General features: G+C 51.3%; 1 protein-coding gene and 1 long non-coding RNA gene across 5 annotated transcripts in view; one reads left to right on the forward strand and one right to left on the reverse strand.

Moving 5' to 3' along the window:
• The window catches only part of LOC102004598, an 11,642-nt gene extending 9,389 nt beyond the window's left edge, over positions 1 to 2,253 (reverse strand). The window contains exons 1-2 of the long non-coding RNA XR_260294.2: positions 1,929 to 2,253; positions 1,355 to 1,603 (exon numbers count right to left, since the gene is read on the reverse strand). This is a non-coding gene — a long non-coding RNA (uncharacterized LOC102004598). The remainder of the gene's footprint in view (positions 1 to 1,354; positions 1,604 to 1,928) is intronic.
• Positions 2,254 to 2,302: 49 nt separating this feature from the next.
• Positions 2,303 to 15,167, forward strand: Mavs (mitochondrial antiviral signaling protein). 4 transcript variants are annotated; one of them, XM_005380807.2, is made up of 8 exons: positions 2,333 to 2,392; positions 3,640 to 3,967; positions 5,823 to 5,990; positions 7,536 to 7,713; positions 8,739 to 8,908; positions 9,628 to 9,784; positions 12,111 to 12,637; positions 13,623 to 15,167. In XM_005380807.2, the coding sequence occupies exons 3-8, from the start codon at positions 5,874 to 5,876 to the stop codon at positions 14,055 to 14,057; spliced, it is 1,584 nt and encodes a 527-aa protein (XP_005380864.1). In that variant the 5' UTR covers positions 2,333 to 2,392; positions 3,640 to 3,967; positions 5,823 to 5,873; the 3' UTR covers positions 14,058 to 15,167. The 4 variants fall into 4 exon arrangements, with proteins under 4 accessions (XP_005380862.1, XP_005380865.1, XP_005380864.1 ...); XM_005380805.2 differs by lacking the exon at positions 3,640 to 3,967 and having other exon boundaries at positions 2,303 to 2,392; XM_005380808.2 differs by lacking the exon at positions 3,640 to 3,967 and having other exon boundaries at positions 2,312 to 2,392; positions 5,803 to 5,990.
• The last annotated feature ends 4,283 nt before the right edge of the window (positions 15,168 to 19,450 follow it).

The following is a 19,450-nucleotide window of genomic DNA, read 5'->3' on the forward strand; positions in this document are numbered from 1 at the left end:
ACACACACACACACACACACACACACACACACACAAGATAGTTAAGATAATTGTTCTACTAATTTGGTTTATTGAAAGGAACAGTTAATGCTTAATTTTTTGACCAATTTTACGTGCTTATATCTGGTAATCTGAACAACTACTTTGGGCTGGGGATTTAGCTCAGCAGCACAGCGCCTGTCTGGCAAGCACAAGGTTGTGAGTTCAATTCCCAAAAAATTCAAAAAACCAAAAAAAAACCAAAAAAAAAACCAAAAAAAAAACCAAAACCAACTACTTTGAAGACAACAATATGCAATATAACAGCCATTGTTGAGTTCCTATCATTTTGTTTTTTGGAAATTCTGTATCATTTCTAATGTTATTTTTTATTCTCTTTAAAATAAAAAAAGAAGAAAAGATTTCATTGAATTTTCAATTAGAGCCAGGTGTGGTGGAGCACGCCTGTAATCCTAACACTCGGGAGACTGAGGCAGGAGGATCGTTGCGAGTTCAAGACCAGCCTGGGTTACAAAGTGAGCTCAAGGCTAACCTGAACTGCATACTGGAGACCCTGTCTCAAAGAGACCAAATAAATAAATAAATAAATATTTCAATTAGAGTAGCCACATGTGGCTAGTAGCTACTGTATTGGGCAGCTGTTGTATAAGAGTTGGGAAGTGGTTCTTACTTGTCTCTGTATGACTAGCTTTTGGTTATGAGTCTTTTGATAAAAACACAGGTGTGAATTTGTGCTCCCCTTTGTCTAAATTTTTTAAGTTGTTGACAGGGGACAGGGAGCCACCTAGGCCAGGAAACTTAATTGTTTTAATCCCCTTCAAGGCTCCAGCAGAGGTGACAAATGCACTTGGGAACTGCATTTGGAAGCTGATCTCCACATTCCCAATGTTCTTCCTGTAATAATGAGATACGAGGCCCCTGGAGTCAGGGTGAATTGCAGGCAGGATTAATTCTCCAACTAATCAACAGTCATCCTTTTTTTCCATGAATGAGGAACAGCTATTATTCTATTATTATTGGGGCATGGTTTAAAATACCTTGTAAATGCCAAAAGTTGTGATGTATCTACAGGGCCATTGAGTACAGTAATAAAATCTCACAGAAAAGTGTTCCAACCTCCATCTCCCAATGACTGAGTTTGGAAACACTGGTTTCAGAGCTAGGTCTGTGATGTTGGGGGTCAATCTTTTATACTCTTAAAAAAATTGTAATAAAGTGTAACAACTTTACGTGTATCATTGGTGCATTTTTACATATGATTTGTACCCACCACTCACATCAATATATAGAACATTTCCACCCTCACTGGATGTGTCTTTCCCTTAAGATTACTATTTGTGTACATTAGTTTTACCTGTTGTTGAGACTTAGCTAACCAGAAGCAGATATGTACTCTCTCATGTTCTGCTCCATTAGATGAACACCATTTAGCACCATTAATCTCCCATGAAGCCCATTTACCCACGTGGCGAGCCATCCACGATGTATGCTGTGTGTATCAAAGTTTGTTACTGCTGCTGTGTATAATTCCATTTTGTGAATACCCCAGTTTGTCTCTCCATTCACCCTGCTGATGGACATCTGGACTGCTCCTGGAGTTTGCCTGTTACGAATAAAATCAGCACAAACATTATCTGGTGTGTATGCTTCTGGGCACATGTCTACCCACGAATGAAATTCAAGGGTCATAAGGTTAGCATTTGTTTACTTTAGTAAGAACTGCTCAACAATTTCCCCAACTCTCTTAATCTCTCTTTAAAACAGGAGGACTACACCTACTCTACCTGACAATATTTTATTGACCCTTAGGTGTAAGGCATTAAGTCCTACACCTGGAACACAGCGGCCGTTCAATAATCGCCGGGCTATGCCCCAGGAAGTGCCCTGTGCTTGGGCAGGGAAGGACTCGGCAAGCATTGCAGAGGTACCTGCGCCAGGCCCTTGGGAGGAAAAGGCCTCTTCCACACAGCATGCACTACACCCAACTCAACCTCGGCGTCCTCCGACCTCTCCTGCTCCCCGGGGCCCAGCGCAGGCATCGCCTGGGTAGGCACTCACGCCGCTCTGACTTTTGCGTGTCATTCGACGTCTACTGAGCACTTTGTGCCTGGCCCTTGGGACTACCGGTTTGCGAGTGGACCCTGGACTTGCCCTGGCAGGAGCCTCCAAGAAAGAAAACAATCTACTCCTTCACGCTACACCTCCCACCCGGGTGCCTCCAGGCCCTCCCACCACGGCCAGGTACCCGCCCCCTGCTGCACAGTCCGTGAAGCCCCGCCCCGCCGTCCGGCCAATGAATGCGCGGGCCCGGCCCGGCCCCGCCCCTCGGCCCTGGGAAGGTTCGGTGCAGGCCGCTACGGTCTTCTGGTCGCCCGGGTCGTGGCTGCCTTAGGTAAGGTCGCTACCCAGGCGCTCGGTCCTTGGGCTCTGCATACCCCTCCGCCCTTCGCGGAGGTGGGCTGAAGCGGCCGGAGCCGAGGGGGACTCCGAGTCCGCCGGGGCACTTGAGGGTTGGGGCGCGCTGCGGGCCTGGAGGGGACAGGGCGCGCGGCACTCGGTAACACCGAGGTTGGGGACACCGCGGGCTCCACCCGTCGCGTCCAGCGTCCGGAGGGACGGGGAATGTGGCCCAGGGCGCCTGCTCGGAGTCGGAGGAATGGTTGGGCCAGAAGGAGGTGGACTGAGCTCCTTCCGTCCTCTGGGGCCCCGGGGTGACCCTCAGGCGAGGCGCAGCAGGGTGCACCGCTCTGTGGCTGCCACGCCTGGGAATCAGGGCCGCTTCCTAACCCCCGGGTACTGACCATTCTCGGCGGTGACGCCTGCTCAAAACAGCCTGCCTGGGGCCCTCCCAGGAACCCGATCCGAGGCTGCGAGGCCCGTCCCTCGGGAGGGTAGATGTTCTTTCTGCGACGCCCTCGGAGAGTCTCTGGGCTGTCAGGTCGGAAACTTGGCCGCGTCAGAACTCCCTTTTTGTGAGATTGGAAGAAGGTGCCAGGGAACGGATGGAAATAAAACAAAGCAAGAACAATGTCCTTTGTATGGATGCTATAAAAACTAAAACGTCTTGGAGGACAGTCAAGCGACCAGGGAACCGAGGCTAACGTTAGTGGACACGGGGTAATGCTCTCAGCACTGTCCGAGACGATCTCCATTTCTGGCAAGAGAAAAGACTAAATTTTGCATCCTCCTGGGTGCACCCTCAGTGACCCATTCCCACCCCCACGGTGACCTTGGGCCCTCCCAGGACTTGAAGGCAGGGGACTGTGTAGCTGTCACTTGCTGAAGGGCCCACTGTGCCCTGCAAGGTGTACGCCCATCTTCAAGGGGGCAGCAAATCTTGGGTCCTACATGGATCCTGACCAGGTGTGGAATTTAGTATCACTTACCCTCTTCTGGGACAGTTTCAAGGATTAAGAGAAAGAATCTTAGGATGAGCCGTCAATAAAAGTGAACAAATGTGGGCTTCCTTTCTTTTTGGTGGGCCCACACTCACTCCCCTCTGTGCCTTGAGGGTTGAGGGTGGGCTGCTGAAGGCAATCTCACCTGACTCCCTCCTGCTACCTTCCTAAGTGCCAAGGGAGGGGAAGGAGAAGGTCTCCATAAAGCTCCACAGAATTGTTCTCTGTTCATCTCCCGCAGACTCAGAAGACCCCTACCTCCCTGAACTCCTGACCTCTTGTCACTACTGCCTGTCTTACCAGGAATGTAGTGCCTGGTGGTTGACAAAGCAAGGCATGCAACATGGGGCTGTGAGGCCACCAGACAGGACTGCTGCCCTATCTTCCGAGTGGCAAGGACCTGCCCCCCGCCCCCGGAAGATGTGGACATTTTCCTCTTGGTGGCTCTGTCTGCCTCCTTTCCTACCCTACAGTACCCTTGGAATCAAACACCATCTTTAGCTTCACTTGTTCAAAACGGAGCACCTGGGTTCCCTCTTTACCACACCCCTCTCCTGCTTCTATGACTGGTAAATGGCATCTTGCTCTTACTCCGAGCCCAGGAAGCCTTTGATTCTCCCCTTTCCTTACCTCTCACATCCACCAAACACCAGGATTCACTGCCCAGTGTCCATGATTACCTGACCATACTCCTCGTGTCTCCCCTGCTGCGGCCTCCTGACTTCTCCCTCCTCCCACCCTTGTCCCTCCATAGTCCTCACTGCTGCTGGGGAGACTGTTAGATCTCAGATCCCCTCCACTCTTTCAACAGCACCCTGTTTCACTCCTAAATAGTCCTGCCCTATCACACTCTGCCACGTCTTGACCTTGACTGTTGCCCCACCCCTTGGCTTTCTAAACTTCAGCAAAACTGGCCTGCTTTCTATTGTGTAAACATGTCAAGCTCTTCCTATCTTAGCACTTTTGCATTTGCTGTGGCCTCTGTCCCAAATACCAATCTTCTCAGCGCTGAAAATGTCCCAGCTGAAGTGTTGCCAGTTCAGAGGGGCTCCCTTGGCCACCTACTTAAAGCAGCATGCCCATCTCTGGGGCTCTGTCTCATTGCACTGCTTTTTTTTTTTTTTTTGGTTTTTCTCCGGTACCGGGAACCGAACTCATGACCTTGCACTTGCCAGGCAGGCGCGTTGCCGCTGAGCTAAATCCCCAGCCCCTTGCACTGCTTTATTTTTGCTATAACCTGTATAACTTCCTGGGATTCTTCTTTAGGTCTATGTTTACTGCTCTGTCCCATCCAAAAGACTATAAATTGAATGGTAGGATACAGCTTTGTGTCTTATTCTCTGTAGCACTCCCTGGTGGGGAGGCAAATGAGAAACAGGCAAACACATCTATAACTGCAAAATGTGGTAAGTGCTGTATAAATAATGCTTGTATTTGAGGGACTTGATTAAGTTTTTATGTCTGAACTACTATATTGTCAAAACAAGCCATTTTAAGGAGAAGCCTAGAAAAGGCTGGTAACTGGCTCTGGGTAACCACATTAGTTCTCATAAGAATGTAAATGTAGTGGGCTTTAATGGTGGGCCTAGAGTCACATTCCTGCTCCCAGAGACCTGAGTTCTTTGTTTGTCCAGTTGCTAGCAAGCCTCTTAATTTCTTGGTACAGCACCTTCATGTTCACAGTGGGATGACTCCATTATTATCACATTGGGCTTCTTTTTCCTTTCAGTGTATGCAAAATTTGTAGGCAGCCTGCTTGATATCCTGGCATACTGCCTTAGGGCCAGGAGGGGAACCATGCTGTCATGGGGACAGTAGCTCAAGGCACGTGCAGCCCCTCACCCCCACATATGTCAGGGGCACACACAGACCCTTCTCAACACTGACCAACCTGCAGAGAAATGAGGCTTCTTTTTTTTTTTTTTTTTTGGTACCGGCAAGCAAACTCAGGATCTTGCACTTGCCAGGCAGGCGCTTGTGCCACTGAGCTATATCCCCAGCTGAAATTGACCCTAGATCTTCTACATCTAGTTTTTTCTGGTCATCAGTTCATTGTTTTTTTCTTGTTGGTTTTTATTTGTTTGTTTTTTGTCTTTTTGACACAGGGTGTCACTATGCAGTTCAAGCTGGCCTTGAGCTCACTTTGTAGCCCAGGCTGGTCTCGAACTAGCAATGATCCTCCTGCCTCAGCCTCCCGAGTGCTGGGATTGCAGGTGTGCACCACCATGCCTGGCTTCATTTTTAAGCCAGTTGTTTGAAAGCCTTTGGGACCAGATAGTAATAGCATAGGAGGTTCAAAGAAATTAAAGAAAAACAGCAAAAATTTCAAAAAGTTGAGAAAGAATTGCCTTTCATTCGGTACCACTCCCAATCCTGTTGCTGTGTGTGATTTCTTTTCTTCCAGTCTTTCTGTCTCTCTCTCAGGCCACCTACCTTACACAGAGCCGGAACCCTTTCTTGAAAAGCTGAGCAGCCATGACCTCCGCCGAGGAGAAGACCTATAAGTTTATCCGCCACCATCATAGTGATTTCTGGCCTGTTGATGTTCTGGAGATTCTTCCTTACCTGCCCTGCCTGACATCCAGTGACCAGGTGAGCCAAGGAAGTGACAGCTGTCACCGGTCTGGGATCAAGGCTGTGGAATTCCGAGCTCAGCTCCACCCAGTTCTTCACCCAAGCCGGGGCCAGCTCTTTGCTCTCTTTTGTCTTGTGTTGCCTCATCCTTGCTGCTTTTCTGCCTTTTAGGTCCAGTGTAGTTCGAGTGTTTTTGTAGCCTCACTGACTCCCTCTTGCGTTGTTTTTGTGTAGTACTCAAAAACATGGCTCTGATGTCCTGTGAATTCCCGGCTCCGATTCATTGACTTACCACTTAGTTCCGGCAAACTTCTCTTCCCTTCATCACTCTTGTCCTGGTCCTGCTCAGTTTTGATTCCATTTTTCATGGGACTCTGTCCTGGCAGGGAGCCCTGGGACCCAACCTTGAGGACTCATAGGCTCCAGATTGCTCTCGCCCCTGCAGACTTACTGCCAGCCTCTTGGACAAGTGGTGAGGCAAAGCCCCGCCCGGTTTTAGCAGCTCCCAGCCCATGGGACACCTGTGTGCCAGTGGGAGCCTGTGGGCTCCTAAACAGACTCCAAAGAGCCCTATCCTCAGGTGTCTCAGGAGTACTTTGCTTCCAGTGTGTGTTCCCACATAGATACCATTAGCATGCAGGTCTGGAGCCTGTGGGGTTTGGGGGGCTGTGGGGCTACCTTGTCAGGGAGTTTATAGCAAACATTATCTGTGGGTTTCATTCCTGTTTGGTTTTCTTTGTGCACGTGTGTGTGTGGTGTGGTGTGCTGGGTTCCAGTCCAGGGCCTTGCACACACTAGACAGGCACTCTGCCCCTGAGCTATACCCACCAGGCCTGCTGCGTGCTTTCATGTGAGAATTCAGGTCAATATAAAAACCTCAGCTGCTACCATCTTCCTAGACTTTCCCCCGTACTCTCAGCCCCTCGTTTCTCCTTCTTGGCAGCCTCTCTTTTCTGCTTTTCCCCCTTTCCTATGATGGTTGTTATACACTGTTGCCTTCTCTGCTCATCCAAACCTTTCCCTGTGCTTTGGGGCTGTCTAAACCCAAGGCTTAAGCTGGGTGTGGTGGTGCATGTACTCGGGAGGCTGAGGCAGGAGGATCGCTGTGAGTTTGAGGCCAGCCTGGGCTGCGAAGTGAGTTCAAGGCCAGCCTGAACTGCATAGTGAAACCCTGTCTCAAAAAGACAAAATAAATAAACCCAAGGCTTTTCTTGGTGTAGAGCTCTTCCCTACTGCAATAGGATCTCTGCTACTTTGCTTCTCCTAAGCCTCAGTTTCCTCATCAGGGAAGTGTTTAACACCACAACTGCACAGCCGTAACAGAGAGCACAGGGCGCAGTCACAGCTGCTTCTTGGTAGCTGCTTTTGTTGTTGCTGATTGCTCTTCCTCCATCTATGCCTGGTTCCTAACCCTGGCCTTGTCTTGGTCCCTGCTCTGGCTTCAAGTGATGGCTTTTCTCTTGCAGCTTCTTGGTGCCCCCTCTGCAGCGCCCTCTCCTGGATGGGGAAGGGGCTGGAGCTGAGGCTGCCTGGCCTGAGCAGAGGGGCTGTGCTGTCTTCCAGGATCGACTACGCGCCACCTACACGCGCATAGGGAACAGGGACACACTGTGGGACCTCTTCAACATCCTCCAGCGGCGGACGGGCTGGGTGGAGTCCTTCATCCAGGCACTGAGGCTCTGTGAGCTGTCTGGGCTCGCCGATGAAGTGAATCGTGTCTACCAGAGCTCCCGGCCTGGTGGTAAGCTGCCTGCCCTGCTTCCTCCTGGACCCCTCTCCCAGCTCTCCTCTCCCACTCCCCTCCTCCTGTCCTTCTCGTCATCCTCCTCGCATTGCCCTTGGCAGTGGACACACGGGGTGAACAGGGTGAACATCCCAATAGCCAGTTATCAGCTGTGTAATTTCCTGGAGCTCCAGTCTCCTCTGCAAAGCAGGGTAACAGCAGCGTCTGTCCCTTGGGGCCGCCGAGGTGGGCAGACACCATGGGTGACACCTGCTCAGGAACACGTGGAACTTCCTCTCATCTTTGTGCCTGCGGTCTTTGCCACCCATTTTTCATTTCCGCTCTGTCCCCTCTTCCTCACCCATTTCTTCTCCCTGTCTCTCTCCACTTGTCTTCCCTTCTTTGAATCCCTGAGAACATTCTGGTCTCCCCCTTTGCCCAAGGCGCCTGGTTGCTCCTTACCCCTCTCGTTTAATGCCTCCTGCCAGTCCCAGTGCCCAGAGGGGATTTGGTGGGCTGAGGTCTGAGGAAGAGAGCTCAAGCCAGCCCTATTTATACCTCAGACCAGAGGCAACCCCTGGGGCTGTGGTCAGATCTTCAGCTCTGGGACACCCCTCGTTTGCTTTCTCCTGTTTTTCCTGCTCCCTTCTTTCCTAACTGGTCTTTTCATTTGTGGAGATCAACAGTGATCCTCCACAATGCAGACAGCTATGGTAAGGCCAGAGATGGGTGGTGGCGGGGGCCAGTGAAGGGTGACAGCCATGAGGAGCAAGCCTGGGGACAGAGAAGGGGGACTGTTGACACGGCCCAGGTGCTAAGAAGCCTTGAGCCCCACCTCCTGCCTTTGCCACCTCTCCTGTCCTCTGCAGCTCCTCTCCCTCCCACTCCTGTCCCTTCCCCAGTCATGCCTGTCACGAGAGGATCCCGCATCAGGTCAGTTTTTGGAGCTGCAGTGGGAGCGAGGGGCCCCGGAGTGTCCAGGCCTCTCCTGTCACTGGGAGTACCCTTGTTCCCTTCTTGATATCACTGTATCTGTTCTCCAGGAACTCCACCCCGGGTCCCAGGCCCCGCGGAGGCACCGGAAGTTCCTGTGAAGGTTCCAGAAGCTCGTGCATCTGGTGCAACCCACAACATCCCCCACAATGGCTACCGAGAGGAGCCAAGTTACCCCCGGCCTATCCAGGATACCCAGCCACCCAAGTCCCCCAGAGAGGTATGTCCTCACAGTGTACCCCGGGCCTCCTGCTTTTGTGTTCCTGTGTGCCAGCTTCTGTCTACCTGCCTTCCAGAGGCCCTCTCTGCTCTCACAACCATGCCTAATCTCTGCAGAGAACCCTAGCACTCCCTCCATGTAGAGCGGTCCCACCTACTTCCAGAGTCTGTCTTCAGCAGCTGGGAGGTCATGTTATGGAAGTCTTTTTGGTGGTCATGTGAGACATTGAGCTGGTGGAGGAAACTGGGGAGGGAGTGGGAGGCCATGGGTGAATGGTGGGGCTATTATCATAAGTAAAGTGTGGGGAAAAGATGGCCAGCTCTGATGAGATGTGATGAGTGGGCCATGGGGTGTCTAGGAGGCACTGAGCTATGGACTGGAAACCATGGGGGTCTGGGTAGAAACTCCTGAAGAAAGGGCTCTGTGTAGTGACCACAGAGAGAGACCTAGCCACAGGGCCAGAGAGGCTGAAGATCCTAATGAGATGTGGTTTGTTTTTTAAAGTGCTGAGAATGGGACCCAGGGCCTCATGCACACTAGGCAAGCACTGTACTACTGAGCTACTCCCCCAGTAACCTGGCCTGTGTTTTTTGTGGACAGAAGGTGTAGCAATGACTAGATGCATGGCTCTTTTGGTTCCTGTGATACCCCATGAACATGAGCTGCCCTTTGCCAGTTTAGGGGGCACAGCTGTCTCATTCACACTTTCCCTCTTGCAGAGCTCAGAGCAGGCCCCACAGACACCCAGTTCAGGGGCCATCCCGAGGAGGCCTAGTGGATCCTCGGAGCCCTCTTCTAACCTGCCAGGCCTCAGCCCTCTGACCCCCAGCGGGCATCAGGAGCAGAACCCAGAACTGGGCAATACCCACGGGGCAGGTATGCATGGAACGTGGCGTTATAGGGCCTCTCTGACCTTTCAGGTGAGCCCTAGGATCAGAGTTCTACTGTGGGCTCCTTGGGCAGGAGGCAAGGGCAGAATAATGGGTGTTACCCCGGGGAGCAGCCTGTTCCTTAGTGAGTATACCAGTTAGTTAGCATTTGCTGTATAGTAAACAGTCCAAAGATATATTTTCAATAGCTGAAAGTACAGACATCATGTAGCACATGGCTGACCCAGCTGGGCATTTCTGATTTTGCTGAATTTCCTCCATACACTTACTGGTGTAACCCTATGCTCTGCTTCTGCCCACGGGCTGGGGGCCTTTGTTTGCTTCTATAGTCCCCTTCCACCCCACTCCCCTTCCCTCCTCTCTCCTTCTTTCCTTCCTTGTCTTTGTTTTTATGGTACTGATTGAACGCAGGGAGCACTGAACATCCTAGCATTTTAAAAAATTTTATTTTGATTAAAATAAAATAAATACAATTTTATTTTGATTAAAATAAAATAAATACAATTTTATTTTGAGATAAAATTTCCTAAATTTCCCGGTCTTGGCTTGGACACACAATACTCTTGCTTTAGCCTCCTGAGTAGCTGGGATTACATACACATGCCACCATGCCCAGTAGGTCCCTTGTTCTTTAGCCTATGTCAGGGCAGCTGGACAGAGCTCTGAGTGTGTGTGTGTGTGTGTGTGTGTGTGTGTGTGTGTGTGTGAGTGTGAGTGTGAGAGATTGATCGATCCTCAGGCATTGACTCAAAACTGGCAGTGTCCCTCCTGCGCTGTTCTGCAGACAAAGCAAGTTATAAAGCCAACCTAGCTGGGTGTGGTGGCACAGGTCTGTAATCCTAGCACTTGGGAGGCTGAGGCAGGAGGATTGGCATGAGTTCAAGGCTAGCTTGGATTACACAGTGAGTTCAAGGCCAGCCTGAACTACATAGCAAGAACTTGACTCAAAAAACAAAACAAATAAACAAAGCCAGTCCAGATTCAAGGAAAGCCAGCTTCATTCTCAGATGGAGGACCTGTGCAGTCGCACCACAGTGTGTGGTGATTACTGTAAGGGGGTGTTGCTCTACACCGCTGTGTAGGTGGGGAAGAGAACTGGGGCCATTCTGCACTCGCCAAAGGGACCCTTAGGGATCAGCCAGGGCCTGGAGGACAGGGAAGGACAGTACAGGGCTGGGCCAGCTGTTGGCAGGGAGCCTTAGGTACTGCTCTACCCCGAAGGGGTCTCTAGTTCCCAGCAAATCAGTGCAGTGCCTAATCCTCCAGAGTAAGTACGGCCTTTATCAGCCAGCAGCCTGTCCCCCACCCGACCTTAGTGCTCCCTTAGGGGTTTGGAGCTGCCCACCAGACCTGCCAGGCTGGCATGCAGCTCCTCTGTTTGCTAGACTGAGTTTCACCTGATACTGGTGCTGGCCAGCCCTCAGTGCCCTGGGACGGCCGCAGACACGAGAATAGTTAAAGGCTGAGAGAAGCCAAGGTGCCCCCCATTCCTGCCACACGCCCCCAAGCACCTGTTTGCGCTTTGCGTGTCAGCCTGTCCTGGAATGCCTCTCAGGAGGTCCTCCTGGGGGCCATGGAGGCAAAAAGTGCTGTGATTTCAACACATTCCTGGATACACAGGTCCTATGAGATGCTAAGGTGTGACGTTTAGGAGAGGGGACATCACACATCTCTCTTGACCTTTGTCAGCCTTGGGGCCTTGTGTGTACACATTCAGTTTCATGGAGAATCCTGATACTTCCACCTTTATGGACTGTCACAATCTGCTACTCTGTGCTTTCCTAGGTCAGGCTCTTCACAGGGATGGCTTTGTCCTTACCCCTGAGGGCTGGCCAGCCGTGGGTGCCACTTGATTGGTGTGAGTGGCTCTGCTTGAGTCACCCTCCTGTCCTTTGCTGTGATCCAGGGTTGCTCCTGCTCAGGGATGCAGGGGGACTGCAGTGAGGGGAACGTCCAGGATTCCACCAGGCTAAAGGAAAAGTTGAAAAAGCGGCAGGAGTCGGCAATGTGTATCCCAGGGAGGAGAAGAAAAAGCAGACAGAATAATTAATAATGACCAAGGTCTTGGGTGTGGTTAAAGGGAGGGACCTTTTCACTGTTGTGACAGGACAAATTTGGGGCTACAGGTCAAGGACAGAGGGCAGCTATGGAGCATTCAGGGCAGCAGCAGAGACTGGAGTTTCTTCCATGGGCAGGAAATTTGGAGGTTTGGATGCAGTAGGGGCGGTGTGACCTGGGGCAGAGGGACCCTTCTCCCTGGCCCTGAGGACAGCAGTCCTTTGAAGTTGTGTTTCTGTTTCTCACACCTGCAGGCCCAGTCTCCAGTCCCACATCACCCCGAGGGCCTGTGTCTCCAACTGTCTCCTTCCAGCCCCTGGCCCGCTCCACCCCCAGGGCGAGCCGCTTGCCTGGACCTGCAGCTTCAGCCGTGTCTGTCGGCCCCTCCTTCTCCTCCTCCCCCTCTTCCACCAGCTTGTCTTCTGCAGGCGGTGCTGGTAACCAAGCCAGGGCCTCCATCTGCCCCAGTGAGATACCCACGGAGGTATCCACCAACTCTGTTACTACCAGCTCAGTGCCTTCTCCCACCACCCTGAAGCCCGTGAGCACTGTGACCTCCAAGGTGCCTGCCAGCCCAGCACCTGTCAGCACTGTGCCTTCCAAGGTGCCCACCAGCTCCAAGACCCCTGGCGCTAATGTGCTCTCCAACCCAGCACCATCCAAACTGCCTGTCAACTCAACACGTGCTGGCATAATGCCATCCAAGGTGCCCGCTAGTGTGGTGTCCACCAAGGCACTGGCCAACACAGTGCCATCCATCAGGAGCAGCAGCAGAGACAAGGTGAGTCCTTGCCCTTACTGGCTGTAACTCATGTCCCTTTCTCCTGGAGAGCTTGCGTTTTGGGTGCCATCCTGGAACCCTTTCCAGTCTCCAACCTGTCTTCTGCCTGGACAAGTCCATGGCTTCTCTGAGTGTATAGGGACAGGTGAGAACCAGCCCCATCCAGCCCCACACCATGCCCTCTGGGAGCTACAACAGCCATGGGGTGATCCTCAGCGTGGACTCCCAGGAGGGTGAGGCATAGGCCACCTCCACTGGCCATGTGCATGAACTCTTTTTTTTTTTTTTTGTCTTTTTTTGAGACAGAGTCTCCGTATGTAGTTGAGGCTGGTCTTGAGCTCACTTTGTAGCTCAGGCTGGCCTCGAACTCGCAATGATCCTCCCGCCTCAGCCTCCCGAGTGCTGGGATTACAGGTGTGTGCCACCACACCTGGCAGTATGAACTCTTTTAGAGCCTGCAGCCCCCATTTAAGCTTAAGCTCTCTGTTTTGTGGATGGGGAAGCTGTGAGCATTTACTCGATGCCTTGCTGTTCACCACCAGGATGTCTGGCCTGTCCCTGCATGTCCAGGCTTTGTAGCCAGCAGTCCCAGGCTTCCAACCTGGAGCAGTTACTCTGACTAAGCAGCCCCCACAGCTGCCTCTTCCAGGGCCACAGACCACTGGTGTCTGCTTGGAGAAACTGAGTCCATGGGGTCTCAGGATGCCGTGTCTGCTCCGTGGCTCTCAGGCCCAGCCGGAATGTCCCTACATAATGGGTCCACACCAGGCCAGTGAGGGGAAGAAGGCTACTCTGGAAGAGGCCATCAGGGGTATATGCGGGTGTAAGGGGTTGGATTCCCAAGAGGGTGATCTTGGGCACTGTGGGCTAGGAACTGAGGAGTTGAGCTGCTGCTTCATGCCCTGGCCTAGGAGCAGGGCCAACCCAGCCTGGCTTGTCTCCCTGCCCTCCGCAGCCCCTTGCAGAGGTCTCCTTTATTTCTCAGGAGACCCCAGAGGCTCCAGCACCCACAGCCATTGTTGGAGGCAGCTCACCCTGGCCAAACAGCAACTCTGGGAGCTTACACTCTCCATCGGAAATGAGCAAGCCTGGCAAGCTGGAATCCCGGCTGGACAGCCAGCCATTCTCCATCTGTTCTGCAGACCTTGCCATCAGCCCCAGTAGCTCCCTGGCCTTAGAGCCCAGCCATGGCCCAGAGGAGAACGAGTACACGTCCTTTGGGATCCATGTGGCTGAGGACCCCAGTGCCAACCTCATGGCTGGCAACCCTGGGCCACACACTGTCTTGCAACCCCAGGAACTGCAGGAGATCGAAACCAGCTGGTCATGGCCCTGGGCTTCCTGGCTTGGAGCAGCTGCGGCAAGTGCACTCCTGGCTGTGCTCCTGGCGGTACTGTACCGGCGGCGCCCACTCCAGTGAGGCCTCGGCTTTCTGCACCATGCATCTGTGCCTCACTGTGCATCTGTGTCACAGTGCACTTCTTCCAGGCCGACAGGCTGGGTCAGAAGGGAGCTCAGGGACTGTGGGCTGGCGGGAGGCTATGCTCTAGCTTCACCGAACCCTGGGGGCAGCCTTTCCGTCCTAGCTTGTGCTGTCTGTTTGCTCTGAAGTTCTGGGAAGGTCCCCAGAGCTTCAGACCTTGCCCACCTGGCAGCAAGTGTCACCCGTGTGCCCCTGAGTTTTCCCTCACCAGGCCTCATCCCTGTTTGCCTAAGCCTGCAGATCAGGAGATACCACGGGAGAGCACTGGGGCCTGGCAGTTCCCTCATCCTGCCGGCCCCCAAGGCTCAGTTGCAGATGTGCGGACTGAGGACCCCGAGAGACCCTGCTGCTATCCACAGCAGCATAGACTGAGGCTGTGGCAGTGGAGCTGGGGAGCAGCCAGGTGACAGGTCTCCAGGGAGCCAGCTACTTTGGGTCCCTGGCCTCTCTTGTTCCTCTCCACTGCCAGGCAACTCTGGAGGGAGGTCCTAAGGTTCTTGTGGACTTGAACCCAGAGGCAGCTGCCAGGCCCAAAGACCTCCAGAGTCCCTCACCCGCTCCAGCTGCTTCACCCCTGCCTCTATTTCTCCTGGTCACCATTCTTTTTGGCTTCCTGTATGGGTTTAGGTAGGAACACCAAGTAGGCAGAGCTTAGGCCAGGTTTAAACTTCAAGTCCACCCTTTCTGGGCTGTGTGGCAGTGCTGGTCTTGTTTCCCATGTGGACAGTCTCCAGCTCTTCCTTCACTGGGCTCTTCTGAGATTGAAGCACGCAGGTGCTTGGCCAGCACCTGGCTCAGAGGCCTGACCACTGAGCACGCCTCCACCTCCCTTCCGGCCCTGCTGGGGCTTGAGAAGCAGTGCACTGTGAGAAGGGTGCATTCTGCAGCGAGATGGCTCAGACTGCATCCTGCTGTGCCTCTCACTAACTCTGTGCTCTCTGGCAAAGTATTAACCACGTGTGCCTCACTTTTCTCATCTGTTAAATGGGGGAGATAAACTCCTAGTACTGTCATGGAGATTAAATGAATTTATCTATGAGAATCTTAGAATGAGTCTTGGCACTTAATAAGGGTTGGTTGTACCATTGGTTGTTGCTATCAGTATTAAATGCTGAGGACTAGAGTCCTCAGCTAGAGGTAAACCAATACCCTACTGCCTCCCGCACCTTCTGTTTGCCCCCACTTCATCTTGTGCCCTGGGGAGCTGTTGGGAGGGAGGTGTGACTGCTAGGGCAGCAGGGCAGAATAGGGGTGAGGGTGTTCCCCCTATCTTCATGTGTGGGTTGATTAGCTACATTTACACAACAGATGCATTGGGACACCGCAGGGGTGTCCTTGTGGGTTCATTTTAGGTGGCCTTTGCTGGACAGGGTGCAGGCACAGGAGCTGTCTCTATTCTGGGCTCTGAAAGGGACAAACCAAAGCCCTTGTTGATGTCAGGGGTAGGCTCCAGGCAGCTTTTCCCAGCAGTGCCCTAAGGGACTTCAGTGACCTAGTGACCTCTACTTAGGAACAACTGAAGCCAAAACATGCTATTCCCTCATCTCCTAGCCCTTGGTGGTTGCCCTTGGATTTCGGAAGCTTCTCAGTCAAAGATGGGGAGACACCCTTTACTCTCCAGCTCTCAAGTCATTAATACCTTTAAGAAACATCTAATGCGGGCAGCTTTCAAACACACAGAAGTAGACTAGAACAGTCCTGTGCCCGTCGCCTCGCTTCAGTAATCCTGGCTGTCATGTTCTTGCCTGCTGTGGCTTTTTTCTGTATAGGTTTTGAGTAGAAGTCAGAATGTGAAGGGTTCAGAAGGCCAAAGGGCAGACACTGATTGGGAGGATTTTGTGCCTAAGGCTGTCTGTCCTCTCCCAGGGCCACAGTGAATAACAACAAGGCATCTGCCTCTTGGTTTCTTGGCCTCCGAGTGACATCCCTCTCCTTAAGCTGGCACTAGCGTTTGGTGGCTGCAACAAAACACCTGAGAAAATCACCTTGAAAGAGGAAAGCTGCATTGTGGCTCGTGGTTTCAGTCCATGGCTTTTAGGCCTGTGGTGAGGCAGAAGGGAGGGAGGAAGGGAGAGAGAATGGAATCTACCCTTCAAGGCCATACGCCCTCAGTGACCTGCCCTGGGCCCTACTCTGAATGTTCCACAACCTGCTTCCACCGCCACCTCTCTGCATATGCCACTTAGTTATAATCCAGCGATGGATCACTCCATCGATGACATTCCAGTCCTCAATCCAGTTGTCTCCCAAGACTCCGCCTCTGAGCACTGGTGCTGCCTTGGGGTCTGAGCCTTCAACACAGGCGCTTGGGGGATATTTCAGATCCAAACCAGCACCGCACCTCACCTTAGGAAAAGGGGACCGCAAGGGTTCCTACATTCCCCAGCTCCTTGGGGATGCTTGCTATTGCTCCTGTCCCGGAGAGGTGACAACCCGTGATGGGTGTGCTCCATCGCATCGGGGCTTCCTGAGGCCCTGGCAGCTCTTCCAGCAGGCAGAATTTCCTGTGCTGGGAGAGGTTGCACTCTGCAGTATGTTTCCTCCTTGTCTCCTAGGAATAAAGTCATCCAGGCCTTGCAGTGCCACACTTTGCACGAATGTGTGCTGGTGGCTGTGACCTCTGCCACTAGCCTTGATGTAGCTGCTGGGTTCTTGGTCCAAAGCATGTGTGCTGGAATTGATACCCCTCCGCAGAGGACAGCCACATGCTCACCTGTGCGCCCTTTCCTGTTATTTCTCTTTGAATGCTGTGAAGTCCACTCCAGTCATCACTCTATCCATTCCTCACTCCATCCATTCCTCACTCTACTGCTGCTGCCAACAACAATAATAATAATAGCCGGGCATGGTGGTGCACACCTGTAAACCTAGCACTCAGGAGGCTGAGGCAGGATAATCACCTTGAGTTCAAGGCCAGCTTGGGATACATTGTGAGTTTGAGGCAAGTCTAAACTACATAGGGAGACCATTTCAAAAAGCCAAAAGAGCAAAACACCACAAAAACAAACAACAATAACAACATCAACCCGCCCAAATTCCAATAATAATAAAGAGCAGAACTTACCCCATACCTCACCTATGTGGCAGGCAAAGTACCAAGTGCTTAACATATATTAGCTCATTTAATCTTCAAAATTATCCTATGAGATATCATGGACCCAGTTTACAGCTGGTTTACAAGACTGGGGAGAGGAAGGACTGGAGGGGACAATGACCCCTGGCTCCCAGAGCTGAATGTTTTTTATGTCCATGAACCTCAGCTAAGCTAGAGTTTGGAGCCAGGGACCCCATTTAAAATGAAATTTTCACACAAACTCATTCCTGCCTAACATGGTAAGATCTGCCACCTGCTGTGGTAGTATAACACTCTATAATTAATATAGTCTCAGGGGTTTCATAACGTTAGAGTTATAATCATCGCATGTGCCCAGGCTGAAAGCTCTGAGGCTAAATGAGGTAAGGCAGTGGCCACAAGCCCAGAATACCAGTCCAAGGCCAAAGACCAGGAAGACACTACGGATGCCCTCACGTGGGTGGGGGTGTTCAAAATGTGTGATGCAGGCTTTCAAATCATTCTTTCATATAATTATATAGCAAATACTTATTTTGTGCCGATTGTGTGCCAAACACTGAAGTAGGTCTTGGTGATGGAATAATAAAGCAAAGATCCAGTGCTAAGAACCCCTCCCCCCAGCTGCTGTCTCTAGTAAAGTGGTGAGTGGTCTAACCAAGTGCCCTTGAGTTGGCGGGCAGGCAGGAAGAAGAAAGGACAAGTGGTATTTTGATCAATTATGCGCCATTAGCAATTATAGTAAGTATTAATTTGGAGGTAGCCTCACAATTTAGAGGGAATAAGGTCAAATGCTGATGAAAATATGAGGCAGCTGCAAAGTATAATTTTGGAGGAAGGTAAGTTGGTGTTGCAGTGTGAATGTATGAATCCCCCCAGAATTCCTATGTTGAAACCTAATCCCAAGGTGACAGTATTAGAAGGTAGGGCCTTCGGGAGTGATTAGATCATGGGGGTGGAGCCCTCACCACAGACAATCAGAAGAGGACTTCCAGAACTGCCTCAGAATGCGGCAAGATCGCTGTGAAAGTATATTTGAGGGGGAGGGTGTATTTTCAGGGGAGTTAACGACAATGTGTCTTTTACTATAATGTGTTTTTTAAAATTTAAAAATTTGCCAGACATGGTGTGCTTGCCTGTAATCTCAGCACTCAGAAGGCTGAGGCAGGAGGATCGTTGCGAGTTTGAGACCAGCCTGGGCTACAAAGTGAGCTCAAGGCCAGCCTGAACTGCATAGTGAGACCCTGTCTCAAAAAGACCAAAAAAACCACAAAAAACATTTACAGTATACATATTTTGATCATACTACGTATCTTTGAAGCAGAGAACCAGATGCTCCTTTGATCTTGGACTTCTTAGCCTCCAGAACAGTATAAATTTATGTTTCTATTTTCTTTATTTTGTGGTACTGGGGATCAATCCCAGGACCTCATGTATGCTAGGCATGCACTTTACCTCTGAGCTATATCCTCAAACTTTTTAATTTGGGGACAGTGTCTCATGAAGTTGCCCAGGCTGGACTCAAACTTGTGATCCTTTCTATCTCAGCCTTTGGAGTAGCTGGGATCACAGCAGTGCACTGTTATTTCAGTATAAGAAATTTTTGGTATAAATTTCTGTTGTTTATAACTTACCCAGTCTAAGGTATTTTATTACAGAAGTTCAAATGAACTATGACAATTCATGTGACCCTGTTAGAAAACAGGCAATATCCACTAAAACCACATAGGCCTAATCTATGACCCAGCAAGTCCATTCCAGGGTATGCTTACTGCAGAAACAAGAGCATACGGTATGTCCAAGATGTGGGTAAGAATGCTTCTAACCACTGTACTACCCACAATGGCCCAAACTGGAAACAAGCCAAATGTCTATCCCTAGTAGAGCTGTCATAAAGTCACACCGTTGAATGATAGCATACAGCAATGGATATGAGTAAGAATATTGCTATACACAACATGGATAAATCTCCCACAGACGATGTTGAGCAGGGGTCTGTACACACAAGAGTAGGATTCTATTCATGTGAAAAGTACAGAAATAAGCAAAACTGATCTTTGGTGTTAGAAGTCTTGAGAATGGGTAGCTCTGGGAGGGACAGAGCTGGCTAGGGGACTCTGGAGTGCTGGTCTACCTCCTGATCTGTGTGTTGATTTCATAAGAGTGTTCAGTTTGTGTCCAGCTCCCTGTTGGAGATGTGGAAATAAATGAAGCCATCCAGATGAGAACAACAGAAAAGTCATTTAGTCAGAGCTTAAGA

The sequence above is a fragment of the Chinchilla lanigera genome, unplaced genomic scaffold (assembly GCF_000276665.1).
Source record: "Chinchilla lanigera isolate Chin_1 unplaced genomic scaffold, ChiLan1.0 scaffold00014, whole genome shotgun sequence".
Classification (NCBI taxonomy): Eukaryota; Metazoa; Chordata; class Mammalia; order Rodentia; family Chinchillidae; genus Chinchilla; species Chinchilla lanigera.